General features: G+C 49.6%; 2 protein-coding genes across 10 annotated transcripts in view; both read left to right on the forward strand.

Annotated features, from left to right (window-relative positions):
* The window catches only part of LOC129705966 (uncharacterized), a 129,858-nt gene extending 122,798 nt beyond the window's left edge, over nt 1–7,060 (forward strand). For all 9 annotated transcript variants that reach the window (XM_055649928.1, XM_055649931.1, XM_055649930.1 and 6 more), the window contains one exon: nt 3,420–7,060. In XM_055649928.1, the coding sequence (XP_055505903.1) occupies nt 3,420–3,721 (302 nt within the window). In that variant the 3' untranslated portion in view covers nt 3,722–7,060. The remainder of the gene's footprint in view (nt 1–3,419) is intronic.
* A 5,696-nt stretch (nt 7,061–12,756) lies between these two features.
* Nucleotides 12,757–19,392, forward strand: part of LOC129705982 (uncharacterized) — a 39,639-nt gene continuing 33,003 nt past the window's right edge. The window contains exon 1 of the mRNA XM_055649957.1: nt 12,757–12,903. Coding sequence (XP_055505932.1) covers nt 12,757–12,903 — 147 coding nt within the window. The remainder of the gene's footprint in view (nt 12,904–19,392) is intronic.

Here is a 19,392-nt window from a genome sequence, read left to right on the forward strand (position 1 = left end):
CCAGACAGCACCCAACCTTGAACCCAGTCTTTTTAGGGCTTGCTTAAATTCCCTGTTTGCCAGGTGGTCATTTAAGAGCGTTTGGTTGCCAATGCGTGCGATAATGTGCTCGGACGAAGTGCGTAGTTAACAGTCAGAATTATGCTCAATGAAGCATTCACATATTATGTTCAAGAAGGAACTGCAGATGCTGGAAAATGGAAGGTAGACAAAAGTGCTGGAGAAACTCAGCATCTATGGAGCGAAGGAAATAGGCAACGTTTCAGGGTTTCAACGTTGCCCATTTCCTTCGCTCCATAGATGCTGCTGCATCCGCTGAGTTTCTCCAGCACTTTTGTCTACATTCACATATTATTTCTGCTTTAAATAACTCACAAACTAAACATATTCACCAATCAAGACATGATAATCCCACAATGACATGCAGCAAAATTATAATACAATACCTCAACTCTTTTTACACATTGCAATTAATACAATTTCTATTAGTTCTTTCCACTTCCAAACAAAAATGTGGTCGGATTATTCAGCATATGATCAACCTATGTCAATAAATCCTGGACCATGGTAACATATATGCTTAACCATGTACACTACAGGTTGATGCAAGCATGTTTTCTGTGAAGGACTGAAAATGACCATAACATGGCCATAGCATGGGTCGTTATTGCTATTGGTACAGAAACACTCTCGCTTCCCACATAATTTATCCACAACAAAATATACAGGTTGCAAGGAAATTTATAAAGGCATTTTATGATAATAGCTGTTAAAACCGACTATACCCATCTGACAGGTTAAACATTACACTAACTTACAAGAGATGGCCAAAGGACATAACTGCAGCAAATGGCGGGCGGGGGGGGGGGGGTGGTTGAGAAGGCAATCGATGCGGAATGGATGGATTGAGGCAGGTAAATTAGTATGTGTTGGTTGGAGTAGGGAAAATTGTGGGGGAGAGATGTCAGTGGTGTTGAATGGGGGGTTCAGTACAGGATGAATGGGGGGGTTCAGTACAGGATGAATGGGAGGATCAGTACAGGATGAATGGGGAGTCAGTCAGTGACAGGATGAATGGGTGATCAGTACAGGATGAATGGTGGATCAGTACAGGATGAATGGGGGGCTCAGTACAGGATGAATGGGTGATCAATTAAAGATGGATGGGGAGATCACTACAGGATGGATGGGGAGGGATTGGTGCAGGGTAAATGGGTGAGTCAGTACGGGATGAATGGGCGGATCAGTGCAGTATGAATGGGGGGAGAAGTGCAGGTTGGATGGGAAGGGGGGGTCAGTACAGGATGAATTGGGGGACCAGTGTAGGATGGATGGGGGGGGTGCCAGGAGAATCAATGTGAGGTGGGTAGGGTGATGAATAGTTTGGGGGGGTGGGGTAGATGGGGAGGGGAGGACATGGGATGTCAGTGAGGACTGAATAGAGGAGGAGGGAATGGGGATCAGTGCGGGATGGAGAGGAGGGGTCCCAGGATAAGAGGGTGGAGGGGGTCGTACAAGAGAGAGAGGGGGGAGGGGGCAGAGGAGGTGGGGAGGAAGGAAGATCAGCGCTCCTCGGACAACATCGCCCCGCTGCCTTGGCCGTCCCTGTCCATCGCCAAAGTGCCGCTGATCCCCTCCTCCACCAGCGGACTGGAAGGTGCGGGGCTGAGCGGTGCAGCTCAAAGATCCTATAGCTATAGGATCTTTGGTGCAGTTGCTTCAGACGGCGGATGGAGGCCTCCGCCTCCGCCTCCCCCTCCCGGCCTTGGCGTGAGAGAGGGGTTGTTTTGAAAAGGGCCGTTGGCGGATTTGCAGGCAGCCGTCGTTATCAGGACGATAGCGGCTGGCTGCTTACAAATCCACCAAAGGCCCTTTACAAAACAACCCCTCTCTCACGCTGAGGCCGGGAGGAGGGAGGGAGGAGGGAGGTTCCTTCCACTGGGTGGGGTGCGGGAGGATGAGGCGATGGAGCCGCTATCGCCGCTGTTCGGGGCCCGTCATTCGCTTCGACTCTTCGCCACCACGCACCCAGTATCTTTGCCCCACAATCAAAGATACTAGAGGAATACAGCCGCCGCCGCCGACACAAAACGTCACGTTTCTATTCTCCAGAGATGCTGCCTGACCCGCGGAGTTACTCCAGTTTTTGCGTCTATCGGTATAAACCAGTATTTGGGGGCCAAGCCGGGCAAAATGAGTCGGCATTTAGGTTGCCCGGCGGCACTTGGAGTGGTCAATGGCACCCGGGCAACCGTTAATTTCGAGCCCTGTGTAAGGTAGCAACTCTACCGCTGTGCCAGTGTTGTCCTGAAACTGCTATTTGAAGGATTTTGATGAATCTTTTGAAGATTATATGTTATTCTATGTGCATGATTTTCCATATCCACCCAAATGCAACTATTTAGATGGAAAAAAATCGGTTTAGGTTTATTGTTGTCATATGTACCAAGGTATAGTATTAAGCTTTATTTTGCCTGCTATCCAAACAGATAAAAAAAAAACATACATATATACAATCAGTTGAAACAGAAATAAAACAGATAGAGTAAAGGGGAAGATACAGAGTGCAGGATATAGTTCTCAGCATTGTGGCGCATCAGTTACAGAGACAAAGTCCAATGTCCATGATAGGGTAGAGGTGAATCCTAGCTTATGGAAGGACTGTTCGGAAACCTGATAACAGAGGGGAAGAAGCTGCTCCCGAGTCTGGTGGTGTGTCCTTTCAAGCTTCTGTACCTTCTCCATGACAGAAGCAGGGAGAGAAAGGAATTACCGGGGCGGGACATGTCTTTGCTTATGTTGGCTTCTTTCCCGAGACAGTGTGAAGTGTGGATGGAGTTGATAGTCTGTGTGATGGACTGGACCACATTTCCATCTCTCTGCAATATTGTGTGGTCTTGAGCAGAGCAGTTCCCAAAACAAGCTGTGATGTAAACGATGAGTATGTTTTCTACAGTGCATCTGCAGAAGTCTGCAAGGTGACATACCGAATTTCCTCAGTCTCCTCAGGAAGTCGAGGTGTTGCTGCTGTGCCTTCTAGACTGTAACATCAATGTGGTTGGTCCACGACAGGTCATTGGGTATATTAGCGACAATAGTCATTTACTTTAAACATTGGAATTGGTGAATCTTTGGAATTTATTGCCACAGACGGCTGTGGAGGCTAAGTCATTGGGTATTTTTAAAGCTTTGTAAGGGTATCAAAAGGTTACGGGGAGAAGGCAGGAGAATGGGATTGAGAGAGAAAAATAGATCAGCCATGATTGGATCTTGGAGTAGACTCAATGGGCTGAATGGCCTAATTCTGCTCCTGTGTGTTATGGTCTTATGTTTGGATTAAAATAAGTTGATTATGTCTCAATAACCAGTGACTGTCATTATGGGTTTCACATTATTTATTATAAATGATATTCCAACAGAAAAGTTGAAGGTGGTCTCAAAGATAACATGCCGTCCAGAGAAACCTAAGGCTGGGCACCCGGTAATGCTGTCCAGTGAAGTTCGAGACGCAAGTGCAGATCAAGCCCATATCATCTGGTACAAAGATACTTACCCTTTTGATGAACATCGGTATGTTACAAACACGCCATTTGAAAATGAATATGGTTTCACTACGACTTTAACTTACACACCAAAGGAAGCAGATGGCAATCATATCCAAGTTTTCATTGATGTTAACATGGAAGAACATGTGAGAGATTTCGCCTTGATATTAAGTTGAATAAGCGAGTTCGGTATTCCAAAAAAACGCAAGGAATCATGGGATTTGTCATTTGCCATAAAGAAAAAGCGAACAAAGCACCAGCTGAATAAACAGTATAAATTCTTATATTTATTCATGATTTATGTGTAAAAATAAATTGAATCTGAGGAACGGGGGTGCCGTGTGGTCACCTTATAGGAACGCAATGATGATAGTTTCTGAGTCGAATATCACTATCCTGCTAATTTCAAAGCAGTGAAATTCTTCAGCCTCATCTATGAGAGACTCCCATAAATGGTCAATTCCTCATCCCCTCCAAAGGAACAGGTAGCGTGAGAGCGGGATGTAACAGCGAGAGAGAGGGGGCAGATGCGAGTGAGAGACAGGGGAGAGCGCAGACACAGACCCGCCTCATCCGCAACCAGGATTGAACCCGAATCCCCAGCGCCGCAAGCGCTGCCTAACCGCCACAGGACCCTGTCCTGTCCCCGTTCCGTTCCCCCCCCCCCCCCCCCCCCTCCACCGAGTGTCCCATCCCCGCCCAGCGACCCCGGACCGACGACACCAGTGGCCCCACGCCCATAGCCAGCGCGGAGAAGAAGCGGCAACCCCAGCTCAACTCTGCCTGTCTCGTCAGGCCAACCAACAGCCTCCGACCGACGGGACACCAGGCCCACAGCCAGCGCGGAGAAGAAGTGCCAACTCCAGCCCAACCACGCTCCAACTCCCGAGGAACCCACTCCCCGATGGGCCGGGGAGCCGCCATCCCCAGCCGCCGGCCAAGCCCCCTGGTGCCGGCGAAAGCCGAGCACCAGCCATCAATGGGGACACACATAAAGTGCAGCAGCAACTTAGCTGGGACAGGCAGCATCCCCAGAGAAAAGGAATGGGTGACGTTTCAGGTCGAGACATCTCCAAAGATGTTGCCTGAGCCGCCGAGCCACCGCAGCACCCAGTGTGCATCTCCGCCGATGACCGGCACTCGGCCCCTGCCAACCGACAGCCACTGGACAAGGAGAGAGGCGCAGCCGACAGTCCCCGGCCCCCCAAGGGAGCCGGAGCAGAACCGAAGCTAGCGCCTTTTCCCCGTGCAGTCTGCAAGCCCGGCCCGACACCTCCGGCTGCCCCCGGACATGGACGGGACACCCGGGAGGGGACGGGGACGGGGACGGCTCAGCAACAACTCAACAGTGCCCGCAGCGCCGGAGACACGGGTCCACGAAGCAGCACGAACTCGCTCACTCACCAAAGCATAAAGCAATAAAAACAACAAAATAGTCTTGGCTTTTAACAAAGAAGAATCAAAGCTGGAAAAAACGGATGAAATGAAGATCTGTTTGTACACAGCTCCACTGCTTCCAGCAATGTTTATGCAGTGACCTTTGACCTGGGCATGCGCAGTTGGAATACTGAACTCGCTTATTGATACAGCATTTTTTGGAAGAATTTCAAACTGCAAGAATTTTGTTGTTCTTTTCTGATGCTTTTGAAAATTAACACGCCTGACTCATAATGTATAATTGAAAGCATTTCTTCAGTTTAGTTTATTGTCACATGTACCGAGGCACCGTGAAAAGCTTCGGTACATGCAACTGTTTGCATGCTGACCGGTCATTGGAAACACCATACATGATTACAATTGAGCCATCCACAAGATAAGATAAGGGAATAACGTGAATGATCAGTAAGGGTGTCAAGAGTTACAGGGAGAATGGGGTTGAGGGAATATTAGGCCTATCCCAGTGGCCTAATTCTGCATTGTCAACTTCATGTTTACTATTGTATTTATATCTTTTTTTAACCTTCTGATTGATAAATTAATCCAATTTATATATTTTTTATCTAAGTCATATAAAATTGATCTAAAGAGTTAAGCGAGATTGTGAAGGGAAGTGGGGGCAAAGTGCGATTTGTTTTTAGAGTTACAGTGTGGGAACAGACCTTCAGTATCTGTCCACATTAGTTTAGTTTAGTGATACATCATGAAAAAGGCCCTTCAGCCAACTGAGTCCACGCCGACCATCAATCACACTCGTTCCATCTTGTCCCAATTTCACACCCACTCCCTACTCACTAGGACCAATGTACAGAGGTTAATTAACCTACAAATCCACAAGTCTTTGAGATGTGAGAGGAAACCAGGCCACCCAGAAGAAACCCACACAGTCATAGGGAGAACATGCAAACTCCACACAGACAGCACCTTAGGTCAGGATCGAACCTGGGTCTTTGGCGTTGAGAGGCAGCAGCTCTACCAGCTGCGCCTCTGTGTTGCCCTCAGTTATGTTAACACTAGGTGATTAATTAAACACCAGTGGCTGCTTAGACAAGGCACTTTGTACCATGACCGTGGTACAAAGTGAGTTATCTGAACAGACACTGGGATTTAGTTAATAATTTCCCTGAATTACCCAACCCAGTATTTTTCCACGTTTGGAATATTTTAGGAATAGCATCGGGGCTGATGGAATTAAATGTTAATGCTGCAGAGTTTGCAGTTACAGCCAGTTAGTAACAGAAGTTTAGAGTTTAGAAGGGGGACCTCATTGAAACTTACAGAATAGTGAAAGATATAGACAGTGGATGTGGAGAGGATGTTTCCACTGGTGGGAGTTTTTAGGACCAGAGGTTAGTGCCCTCAGAATTAAAGGGCACTCTTTTAGAAACGAGGTGAGGAGAAACTTCGTTAGTCATTGTCACAGAGGGCTGTGGAGGCCAAATCAGTGGATATTTTTAAGGCATAGATAGACACATTCTTGATTAGAACAGGTGTCAAGGGTTATGGGGAGAAGGCAGGAAAATGGGAGAAGGCAGGAAAATGGGATTAGGAGGCAGAGATCGGCCATGATTGAATGGCAGAGTAGTCTCAATGGGCCGAATGGCCTAATTTTGCTCCTATATCTTGTGAACTTGTAACAGGCACCAAGGATATAGCAGTCCATTTGGTAATCATTACATTTGTGGGAAAGAACTGCAGATGCTAGTTTAAATCGAAACTTGAATTTCGATTCTAAAGAAGAGTATCGACCCGAAACGTCACCCATTCCTTCTCACCAGAGTTACTCCAACATTTTGTGTCTACCCTGTGAATCATTACTTTAGTGACTTGGATCACCAGCTACCACTGCCTCAGGAGATCTTTGTAATCAGTGTGGCTTCTGAAATCTCAATCACATCAGAGTTTTTTAATAGGTGGCCATACAGATTTTTATTCATTTCACACAGTAATTAAATATTGTATCATTTGCATTTGCATAAGATGGTATTTTGAAATAATTTGTAATACTGTATGCATGTTCTATTTTGTAAATTTCTTTAACTTTTGATGCATGTAAATAAATATTTTCTATCATAGAATGTGTGTGGATGTTTCATAAACCCCCAGAGATCTGAGTTGCTGTCATTGGTGGAGTCTGATATTGGCCCAGCTCTAAGCTGGCCACAGGTTTTGATTACCTGGTTTAATTTAGTTTAGAAATACAGTGTGGTAACAGGCCCTCCAGCCCACCGAGTCCGCACTAACCAGCGAACCCTGCACATTAACACGACCCTAAACACACTAGGGACAATATGTACATTTATTACGGCAATCAACCTACAAACCTGTATGTCTTTGAAAACCGGAGCACCAGGAGGAAACCCACATGGTTACGGGGAAAACATACAAATTCCCTACAGGCAGCACCCGTCGTCAGGATCGAATCCGGGTTTCTGGCGCTGTAAGGCAGCAACTCTAGCGCTACTGTGCTTAAAACATTGTGTTTTAAGACTAGCTGTATTTTAATAAAGTCATAAAATGGAAAAAAAAAAATCAGTAATTGCAGCCAGGGCTAGATTAACACAGAAAATAGGTGCAGAGGAGGCCATTCGGCCCTTCGAGTCAGCACCGTCATTCATTGTGATCATGGCTGATCATCCACAATCAGTAACCCGTGCCTGCCTTCTCCCCATAACTTCGGTGTCTATTAAGTAATTTACATCTGCTAAATGGCATAAGGGATGCAAGGAAAAAAGATGAGACTATGCAGAGAGTACAAGAGGTGATCAAACGAGGCTGGCCAGAGAACAAGGAGGATGTTGAAACATAGAAACACAGAAAATAGGTGCAGAGGAGGCCATTCGACCCTTCGAGCCAGCACCGCCATTCATTGTGATCATGGCTGATCGTCCCCTATCAATATCCCGTGCCTGCCTTCTCCCCATATCCCTTGACTCCACTAGCCCCTAGAGCTCTAACTAATGCCCCTGTCCCACTTAGGAAACCTCTAGAGACTTTGCGCCCCACCCAAGGTTTCCGTGCGGTTCCCGGAGGTTGCAAGTAGTGGAAGCAGGTACCGCAGTTTTAAATGACCCCTTTATTCTAAGACTCTGGACCCGCCCAACATTGGGAACATTTTTCCTGCATCTAGCTTGTCCAGTCTTTTTATAATTTTATATGTTTCTATAAGAACCCTCCTCATCCTTCTAAACTCCAGTGAATACAAGCCTAGTCTTTTCAATCTTTTCCTCATATGACAGTCCCGCCATCTCAGGGATCAATCTCGTGAACCTACACTGCACTGCCTCAATCACAAGGATGTCCTTCCTCAAATTAGGAGACCAAAACTGTACACAATACTCCAGATGTTTTCTCACCAGAGCCCTATACAACTGCAGAAGAACCTCTTTACTCCTGTGCTGAAATCCTCTTGTTAGGAAGGCCAACATTCCATTAGCTTTCTTCACTGCCGTGGTGAGTGGAGTGCTGCAAGGCTCGGTGTTGGGGCCGCAACTGTTTACCATATATATTAATGATTTGGCTGGGGTAGGGAGGGGGGTAGAGAGGGAGGTGGGGCAGAGAGGGAGGGAGGGGGTAGAGATGGAGGGGGTAGAAAGGGTGGAGGGGAAGGGGGTTAGAGTGGGAGGGGGTACAGGGTAGAGAGGGAGAGGAGTAGAGAGGGAGAGGGGCAGAGAAGGAGCGGGGTAGAGACCCCACCCCCCTCCCCATTTCCCTCATTCCCTGTCCCAGCACCTACCCAGGTCGTAGAGCAGGGCCAGGGCATGGATCTTGTACTCAGCACAGCCCTGGCTGTAGACTGCAGCCGTCAGCTCAGCCACGCATGGTCTCCAGTCCAGGCCATGACTTCACCTCCAGGCTCGTCCCTGACCTCGGCTCGTCCTCGGTTCCACCGGCGGCATCTTTTTCGACGCCGGTCATTGCCCCGTCTCAAGCCCTGGCTCGGCTCGGCCCTCACTCCAGCTCCAGGCCCAGTTGCCGGGCTAAGCCTCCCCACCGGGCCGCGTGCGGGCGAGGACCCGAGGACCAGACTTGTCAGTTGATTGTGACGTCAGTCGGAATTTTCTTCTACAAAATGAGAGCTTGGAAAACTTTAATATTTTGAAGCGTGAGGGGGAGTGTAGACGTTTAAACAACTCTCCCAACCCCCTCCTCTCCTTCAATCCCCCCACTTTCCCTGATCAACTTCCCAGGATTTTTTTCCCTCCAATCCCCCAATCCCTCCCTCACCTCTTATAACCATATAACAATTACAGCACGGAAACAGGCAATCTCGGCCCAACAAGTCTGTGCCCAACAACTTTTTTTCCCTTAGTCCCACCTGCCTGCACTCATACCATAACCCTCCATTCCCTTCTCATCCATATGCCTATCCAATTTATTTTTAAATGATACCAATGAACCTGCCTCCACCACTTCCACTGGAAGCTCATTCCACACCGCTACCACTCTCTGAGTAAAGAAGTTCCCCCTCATATTACCCCTAAACTTCTGTCCCTTAATTCTGAAGTCATGTCCTCTTGTTTGAATCTTCCCTATTCTTTTTAATTTTTTAATTTATTTTTTAATTCAATTTAATTGTCATTTGGACCCCTTGAGGTCCAAACGAAATGCCGTTTCTACAGCCCCCCCCCCCATGTCAGAGTCAAAGTCAAAGCCCCCGGCTGGCGATGGCGATTGTCCCGCGGCCATTAAAGCCACGCCGGGTGGTGCAAGGTCGCACACCGGGTCTTGGTGTTAGAGCCCCCGGCGTGCGCTCGCAGAGTCCCGCGGCCATTCCAAGCCGCGCGGGGCGGTGATGTCAGGCCCCGCTCCAGGAGCTCTTCAACCCCGCAACTCGGGTGGGAGAAGTCGCTGTTGAAGGAGCCCTGAAAAGCGGTCTCCCTCCAGGGACCCGCGGGCTCCCGGTGCCGCCGTCCGCCAGACCCGCAGTTGCAGCCTCCGAATCTCCGAAGGTCGGGCCGCAGCAGCAGCAGCGCTCCACCACCGCTCCACCCGCTCCGGACTCGGCCAGCTCCGCGACGAGGTGAGTCGTCGGCACCAGAGTCCCCGGTCTTCTCCTGTTGGAGGCCGCTCCATATTGCAGCCCCAACCGTGCAGGGAGAGATTTAAAAGTTACCCCCTCCCTCCCACCCCCCACACACACACACACACCCCAACAAAAAATAACAAAAACTACATAAAAACATAGACAAAAATAATAAAAACGCGGACGGGCTGCAGAGGCCGCTGCTGACGTGAGTCGCGCCGCCTACCGGATCTCAAAGGGAAAAGCTCACCGCTCTCAAAGGGAAAAGCTTGTCCACATCAACTCTGTCTATCCCTCTCATCATTTTAAAGACCTCTATCAAGTCCCCCCTTAACCTTCTGCGCTCCAGAGAATAAAGACCCAACTTACTCAACCTATCTCTGTAACTTAGTTGTTGACTTAGTAACTTAGCTCTTCATGCGGAGTCGATGGAGCTGGGTTTAACGGGTCCGAGCCGTGCGGGGCAGAACGGGTCCCAGTGGGGCTGAGCGGGGCCCAGTGGGGCTGAGCGGGGCCCAACGCAGCCGAGCTGGGCCGAGCGGGATGGGGAAGGGGGTAGAGAGGGAGAGGTGGGTAGAGAGGGAGAGGGGCAGAGATGGAGGGGGTTAGAGAGAGGAGACCGGCCTAGAATGCTTAAGTCCCCCTCGGAGTGACCCATCCTGCCTTGCGAGTTGATTGTGGCGTCAGTCAGATTTTTTTCTTCAAAATGAGAGCTTAGAAAACTTTAATATTTTGAAGCTGTTTTTAAAAGGTTAGAAACGTGTGAAATATAGGTTAAAATGCGGCAGGATGATATCCGATCCACGGAAAAATGTGAGTAGCATGTGTGAAAATGGGGAGGCTGTGGCCTAGCGTTTGGAAGAAAGCTGACACGACCCTGTCCTACACTGGCACGAGAACAAAAGGAAGAGTTTTAGTTAAATACTAGACTAAGTGGGACGCGTTAGTCCCATTTTCATATGGGAGGCCTGGTCCCCCAATGTTCCACCACTCACGCATAGCCCCCAACTGCGCAGGTGCGGCTGACGGGTTCCCGTTGTGATGCCCCTGATCCCCCCCCCTCACCCCCCTCCCCCCATTCCGCCCCTTGCCCCCCCCCCCCCCCCCCCCCCCCCCCCCCCCCCCCCCCGCATTCACTCCCATCCATCCCCCCTCAACCACCCCCCCCCCCCCACCTCAGCACCGGGCTTGATGTTTCTACACTGCAGATTCCCACTCCCCCGGGTTTGACTGCGCTGGGTCCTAGTGCCAGTCCCCCCCAACCCTGGTAACCTCAGTGGCTGTTCCACTGGGTCTTCCCCATTCCCCTCAAACCATGTGACCCCAGCTCTTCCCCACCCATACTACAGTCTTCATACCCCCCTCCTCCCTGACCAACCACCACCCCCCCTACCAGACAACGCCTCGGCCTCAGTCCACACACCTGCCTTCGTCCGGCCCCAACCCCCATCCCTGCCGTGTGTTCACCATCCCCCCTGACCTCCCCCTCTCAGATACCGAAAGGTCAGTCCTCAGCGGAGGCCTCACCTTTGTCCCCCTCCATCCCAACCCCAATGAGTTCCGCGCCCGCCACAATTTGGAGCTCTTCTTCCATCGCCTCCGCCTCACACCATTCTTCCATGGGAAGGAGTCCTCGCCCCCATTGATGATCCCTTTGCCCATCTCCAATGGACCCTCTCCTCTTGGACCCCCCCATGGCCATTGGTACAGTGAAATCTGGGGGTCATCATCCGACGTCAGAACGGGAGAACAGTCTCAGCGGCTTGGACTTCCGAATCGGCCACTTCCTACCGGAGACCCACAGGCTGAGCTGGGTGGAGATTCACGCTGGCGGCCCTCGGCAAAGGGATCCCAGGACTACGCAATGTTGAAATCAGCGCGGCCTGAGGCTGGGAGCTCCGCAAACCACAGTTCCATGATGTTGAAGCAGCAGGCCCAACACTCCAAACGGCAATCCACGTAAGGCATCGCCCGCTCCGCAGTGAATCCAATAACCATTAAAACCAACTGTTTAATGACAACATACAGTAGGATCTAAAAGTGTCACACTGTCACTGTCGGGTAGTCATGGTCCTCTAGTCGTGGGGGTGGGGGATTGGGAGGGGGGCCCCTCACAAGTGAAATAGCTTAGGGCCTCTATATCTAAATCCGGCCCTGGAGGGGAGCGATGCGGGGACCAGTGGAAGGAACATGCTACAGCTGGGGATAGCCAGCTTCTGGTGGGGACCGGTGGGGGGGGGGAGCGTCCTGCTGCCGGTGGAGGGGGATGGCTTCAAGTGGGGCTACCAGGACCGGGTAATGGGGGGTATAAAATATATTTTTAATAAAAACATGGTTGGTATATCCTTTTTTGCGGAGTTTTGTGTTACAATAGAGCGACTGATTTTCCTTTTTTCCTTTTTTTTCCTTTCTTTCTAGGGTCTTAATTATTTTCTTTGCTTCCTTCTCTAATTCCTTCCCTAAGGGGTTCTTTTCTCCCAACACTTTCCTGCACCTTCACGATTCTTGCTTACTTTTCTTACTTCTTTTATTTCTTTCTCTTTTAAAGCTCAAAAATTGAAGTGGTACAACATAATGTAATAAGATATATATATGCGATGTATTAATGTGATTTACTGTACTGCTAATAAAAATAAAATTAAAAAAAAAAAAAAAAAAAAAAAGTGGGGCCAGCATGGAGCTTCCTGCAGCCGGGGGTGCGAGAAGGCTCCAGGCGGGGGCGGCCGGGAGAGTTCTGCAGCCAGGGTAATGCCGGCTTCAGACGGGCCTGTCGTTGGCGTTCCCAACGGCTTCAGGCGGAGACCGGTGGGGAGCATTGTGCAGCTTCAGATGGGGACGGCTTCAGGCGGGGGTTGGCGGGAGCGTCCTGTTGCCGGGGGAGGTGGACGGTTTCAGGTAGGGGCCAGCGGGAGACACGCTGGAGGCAGGAAACATGTTCCCGATGTTGGGGGAGTCCAGAACCAGGGGCCACAATTTAAGATTAAGGAGTAAGCCATTTAGAACGGAGATGAGGAAACACTTTTTCTCACAGAGAGTGGGGAGTCTGGAATTCTCTGCCTCAGAGGACGGTGGAGGCAGGTTCTCTGGAAGCTTTCAAGAGAGAGCTAGATAGGGCTCTTATAGATAGCAGAGCCAGGGGATATGGGGAGGGCAGAAACGGGGTACTGATTGGGGATGATCAGCCATGATCACATTGAATGGCGGTGCTGGCTCGAAGGGCCGAATGGCCTACTCGTGCACCTATTGTCTATTGAGTGTCCTGTAGCCGGGGTGGAGACGGCTTCAGGTGGGGACCGGGGGGGGGTGGGGGGGGGGGGGGGGGGGGTTGGTGAGAGGTTGAGCGTCCTGCAGCTGGGGGAGGGGGAACGGCTTCAGGCAGGGTGGGGGGGAAGCAGCCGGGATTGGGGACTTTCTGGAGGGCTGGTACAGGTTTTGTAGGGCCAAACAGGGGGGGGGGGGGGGGGGGGGGGGGGGGGGGGGGGGGGGGGGTGGGGTGAGGGGGTGCATCCTGCAGCAGGGGATGGAGACGGTTTCAGACAGGGGCCCGGCGAGAGCGTTCTGTAGCTGGGGACAGTGACGGCTTCAGGCAGGGTGGGGGTGTGTCGTGTTCTGTAGCCCCGAGAGGGGGGTAACTTCAGGCGGGGGGGGGGGGTGGCGGTGGGAGGGAAGTGTCCTGCAGCTGGGGAAGGGGGGGAATGCTTCAGGCAGGGCCCGGCGAGGAACTTCCTACAGATGGGAGGGAAGTGTCCTGCAGCTGGGGAAGGCTACCGGCGGGGGCCAGCTACCGGCGGGGGCCAGCTAACGGCGGGGGGGGCCAGCTGCAGCGTTCTGTAACCCGGGGGACGGAGACGGCTTCACATGGGGGGGGGGGGGGGGAGGGGCGGAGCATCCTATAGCCAGAAAGGGACGGCTTCAAGCGGGTGCTGTTGGGTGCCAGTTGGGAGGGGGGGAAGGCTTCAGGCGGGGGCAGCTGGAGCGGGGTGGGGAGCTTCCTGCAGCTGGGCAATGGACGGCTTAAAGTGGGGGCCAGTGGGGGGGGAGGAGCGTCTGCAGCTGGGGACGGGGACGCCTTCAGGTGGGGGCCGGCAGGAGGGGGGACTTTCTGGAGGGCTAGTAGTGTTGTGGGCCAAAGGGACTGCATTCCATGGGGTTAGTATGGACATTGTGGGCCAAGGGGACATTTCTTGGACTAGTGCAAGTGTTGTGTGCCGAATGGACTGCAGCTGGGAACAGGACGGCTTCAGGCGGGGGTCGGTGGGAGCGTTCAACTTTCATTCCGCTCCTTCAGCTTTACTCTCCTCGCCGCCGATGATGATTGACAGTGGGTGCCGGAAGGGGCGTCGCGGTCCTAGCGAATGACAGAGGAGAAGAACAAAAACCTTCATAACCTTTGTAATATTCCACCATTTGAAACAAAACTTGGTGCGCTAGCAACACAGGAGAATGGTGAGTAAGGTGGAGGGAAATCGTAGCGCCATCGGGTACCAATTTTGCACAAATGTAAAAACAACTCAAACCGGAAAAGGACAAGATGAGAGTTTTAGTTGTATACTAGACTAAGTGGGACCAGCTTCACATGGGAGGGCTGGTCCCCCAACACAATATACCACCTCTCCATCAATTCACACACACACACACATGCATTCACACACACATACACACACACACATACACACACAAATACACACACACATACACACACACACCATATATATGACAGTAAACTTTCTTGAATCTATTCACACGGCTGAGTGCGGCCTCTCCACTGTGGGGCTTCCACAGTCAGCCGCACTTCCGCAATCAACGCGACCTCTGCACTCACCGGAAATTACGCAATCAGTGCGACGTGTCCACTAAGCGGAAGTCACAAAATGAGCGGGACTTGTGGATTGAACTCAGTCGGACCTAATAAAGCAGTTCTTCCTTCCAAACACAGTCAGACCTAATAAAGCATTTATTCCTTCCAAACACAGTTGGACCTAATAAAGTATTTATTCTTTCCAAACACAGTCGAACCTATTAAAGCATTTATTCTTTCCAAACACAGTCAGGCCTAATAAAACATTGCAGTTTCAAGCACAGGCAGGGCAGCAGGCCAAACAACTCATGGCATTGTCATTTCATTTCATTTCATTTCCAATTAAGCATCGCACTTCCAATCTTTCCTCATATGACAGTCCCGCCATCCCGGGGATTAACCTCGTGAACCTACGTTGCACTCCCTGAATAGCAAGGATGTCCTTCCTCGATTTCGGAGACCAAAACAGCACACAATACTCCAAATGTGGTCTCACCAGGGCCCTGTACAATAGTAGAAGGACCTCTTCACTCCTATACATCAGATTGTCTAATGTTGGCTAAAAAAAACTTTCATCTCGCCTGCCCTTCATTATCTCTCTACAGTAAAGTTTGAAATGTTGATCAGATCTTATCAGTAGAGGATTCAAAGTTCGACAACTTGAGCAGAGTTCTCGTTCCACTGCCCTGAACATGAGATAAAACACCACTTTCAGCATACACAGGCTCCATTTCACCTTCATTCTTTTCCAGCTGAGTCCCAGTTTATATTCTTTCCCATGAAGAAATATATTTTCCACAATCATCCCATCAACTTCCCTCAAGATTTAATTTGTTTCAATCAGTCTGCTCTCATTATAGTAAACAACAGCAGAAATAAGCTTATGCACCTTCCTTACCCCAACATCTTTTCCTGAAAATGTTCAGTATAAGTTACTCAAAATTCTAGCAGTTTCTTGCATCTTCTTAACCAAATAACCAATACTGTAAAGGTCTTCAGATATGGTCTCATTTAGCTAAAATATAACTTCCATCAACAGTCATATAGCGTGGAAACAAGCCCATTGACTCAACGTGTCCACATCCACACCAACCAATATACCCCATCGAAACTTGTACCATCTGCATGAATATGGCCCTTATTTCTCTAAACCTATCCTATCCTAGCAAAGAGTAGGAGTAAACGGGTCCTTTTCACAATGGCCGGCAGTGACTAGTGGGGTACCCCAAGGCTCAGTACTGGGACCCCAGCTATTTACAATATATATTAATGATCTGGATGAGGGAATTGAAGGCAATATCTCCAAGTTTGCGGATGACACTAAGCTGGGGGGCAGTGTTAGCTGTGAGGAGGATGCTAGGAGACCGCAAGGTGACTTGGATAGGCTGGGGTGAGTGGGCAAATGTTTGGCAGTGGTATAATGTGGAATGAGTTATCCATTTTGGTCAAAAACAGCAGAAGTGCCGTGGGAAAAGGGGGGAGCAGCGAGACCTGGGTGTCATGGTACACCAGTGTAGGTCATGCAGGTTAAAGAAAGCGAAATGTTAGCTTTCATTGCAAAAGGATTGAGTATAGGAGCAGGGAGGTTCTATGCAGTTGAGGGTCTTGGTGAGACCACACCTGGAGTATTGCGTACAGTTTTGGTCTCCAAATCTGAGGAAGGACATTATTGCCATAGAGGGAGTGCAGAGACGGTTCACCAGACTGATTCCTGGGATGTCAGGACTGTGTTATGAAGAAAGACTGGATAGGCTTGGTTTATACTCTCTAGAATTTAGAAGATTGAGACAATCCAGGACAAGGGGTCACAGCTTAAGGATAAGGGGCAAATCCTTTAAAACCGAGATGAGAAGAACTTTTTTCACACAGAGAGTGGTGAATCTCTGGAACTCTGCCACAGAGGGTAGAGGCCAGTTCATTGGCTATATTTAAGAGGGAGTTAGATGTGGCCCTTGTGGCTAAGGGGATCAGGGGGTATGGAGAGAGAAGGCAGGTACGGGATACTGAGTTGGATGATCAGCCATGATCATATTGAATGGCGGTGCAGGCTCGAAGGGCCGAATGGCCTACTCCTGCACCTAATTTCTATGTTTCTATGTTTCCTATCCATGTACCTGTCTAAATGTTTCTGAAACATTGTGATAGTAACTGCCTAAACTACCCCCACCGGCAGCTTACTCCTTACACCCACCACACTTTGAGTAAAAAAATTATCCCATAGGATCCTATTAAATCTTTCCCCTCTCACCTTAAACCTATGTGTAATATGAAAAAGTGACACAAAGTGCTGAAGTGACTCAACGGCTCAGGCAGCATCTCTGGAGAACATGGATAGGTGACATTTTGGGTTAGGACCCTTCTTCAGACTAATTGTAGAATCTGACTGATTCTGTCCTGATATCAGATGCTGTCTGTGTGGAGATTTTAGACTGAAGAAGGGTCCTGACTGAAACCTTGGGGTGGAAACAAAGCCTGGTAAGGCCCACAACAGCATGGATATAGGAAGGGGAATTAATATGGTTCGCTTACTTAGCCCCAGTTCCCGCTCTGCAACCCTGAAACATCGCTTGCCCATTTCCCTCTACGCTGACCCTCTGAGTTCCTCCAGTAATTTGTGTTTTGCTCAAGATTGTGGCATCTGCATTTCCTGTCGTCCTTTAAATTTACCGTCCTCACTGAAATCGCCGCAGTATTACTGTGTGGCATCAAGGCATGTGGTGGGGAGGGGAGGGAGGTGCGAAGAGATAAAGATGTGGGAGAGGGGGAGACAGGGATGTGGAGGGGGAGAGAAAGACAGAGTGACTGAGAGCTGATAGGAAAGAGTGTGGGAATGAGGGAGGGAGGTGGGAGAGTGCAGGACACAATGCAAGAAGGGAACTGAAGGGAAGTTGTTGTGATATTTACGATTCTACTCCTTTTATGCATTGGAAGGGTTTAGGGAACCGTATAACCATTGACGATAGGCATTGTTCTGAGCCAGTCTGTTAATGGTGCAGCCCCTCAGCTGTACACAAATCACCCCTAACCTCACCTATACACAAATCACCAGGGGTGCCGAAAGATTGGCAGCCCCGCCAACAGTCTGTCCATTTTTTTGTCTTTTTTAAATTTTTTAGTATGTGTTAAAAGTGTGTGTAAATGTTCTCCGGTTTGTTTTATGTGGGGGGAGGGGGTTGGGGGAAACTTTTTTTTCAGTTTCTTACCTTGCCGGAGATGCAATTTTTTTCCGGGTTGCATCTCTGGTCGCTCCGCAGCCGATCATCAATGGAGCTGGAGAACTCCTTGGATTGACTTTGAGCCCCACAGCGGGGCATGGACTTAACATCGGAGCCGATCTTTTGCCTGGGATGGCTCCAACCACGGGAGAGGCTAGTCGGGAGCTCCAACGACGCAGAGGCTCGACCATCCCCAACACGGTGTTCGATCGCCCGGCGCGGGGGAGCTGACATCCCCCCCGATGCAGGAGCTCATCGCCCCGTGTAGAGGGCCAAAATACCACCAGCTACGGGAGTCAAGATAATCCCGTCAACGGAGGGCTCAAGGACACCGACCACGGAGAGCAAAGAAGAGAGAGATTTGAACTTTTTAACGCCTTCCATCACAGTAAGGAAAGTAGAGGAGTCACCGTGGTGGATGTTTATGTTAAAATGTATTTTGTGTGTTCCGTTGCTTTGTATTTGTATGACTGACTTGGCAAACAAAATTCCTCGTATGTTGCAAAACATACTTGGCTAATAAAGTATAGAAGCTGGGATGTAATGTTAAAATTGTACAAGGCATTGGTGAGACCAAATCTGGAGTATGGTGTACAATTTTGGTCGCCAAATTATAGGAAGGATGTCAACAAAATAGAGAGAGTACAGAGGAGATTTACTAGAATGTTGCCTGGGTTTCAACAACTAAGTTACAGAGATAGGTTGAATAAGTTAGGTCTTTATTCTCTGGAGCGCAGAAGGTTAAGGGGGGACCTGATAGAGGTCTTTAAAATGATGAGAGGGATAGACAGAGTTGATGTGGACAAGCTTTTCCCTTTGAGAATAGGGAAGATTCAAACAAGAGGACATGACTTCAGAATTAAGGGACAGAAGTTTAGGGGTAATATGAGGGGGAACTTCTTTACGCAGAGAGTGGTGGCGGTGTGGAATGAGCTCCCAGTGGAAGTGGTGGAGGCAGGTTCATTGGTATCATTTAAAAATAAATTGGATAGGCATATGGATGAGAAGGGAATGGAGGGTTATGGTACGAGTGCAGGCAGGTGGGACTAAGGGGAAACAAAATTTGTTCGGCATGGACTTGTAGGGCCGAGATGGCCTGTTTCCGTGCTGTAATTGTTATATGGTTATATGGTTAATAAAGTATTATTGTGATTGTGACCTCAGCTGTACACCAATCACCCCCAAACCTCACCTTTACACCAATCACCCCCTAACCTCACCTGCAAATGCCTATCATCACCTTCCTCACCTGTATCTACCTGTCACTTGCCAAATTCAGTCTTGTCCCTACCGCTATTTCCCACCCTTTTCTGCCCCACCCCCCGCCCCCCACACCATCTCCACTCAGTCCAAAGAAGGGTCATGTTAGGT

The sequence above is a fragment of the Leucoraja erinacea genome, chromosome 18 (assembly GCF_028641065.1).
Source record: "Leucoraja erinacea ecotype New England chromosome 18, Leri_hhj_1, whole genome shotgun sequence".
NCBI lineage: Eukaryota > Metazoa > Chordata > Chondrichthyes > Rajiformes > Rajidae > Leucoraja > Leucoraja erinaceus.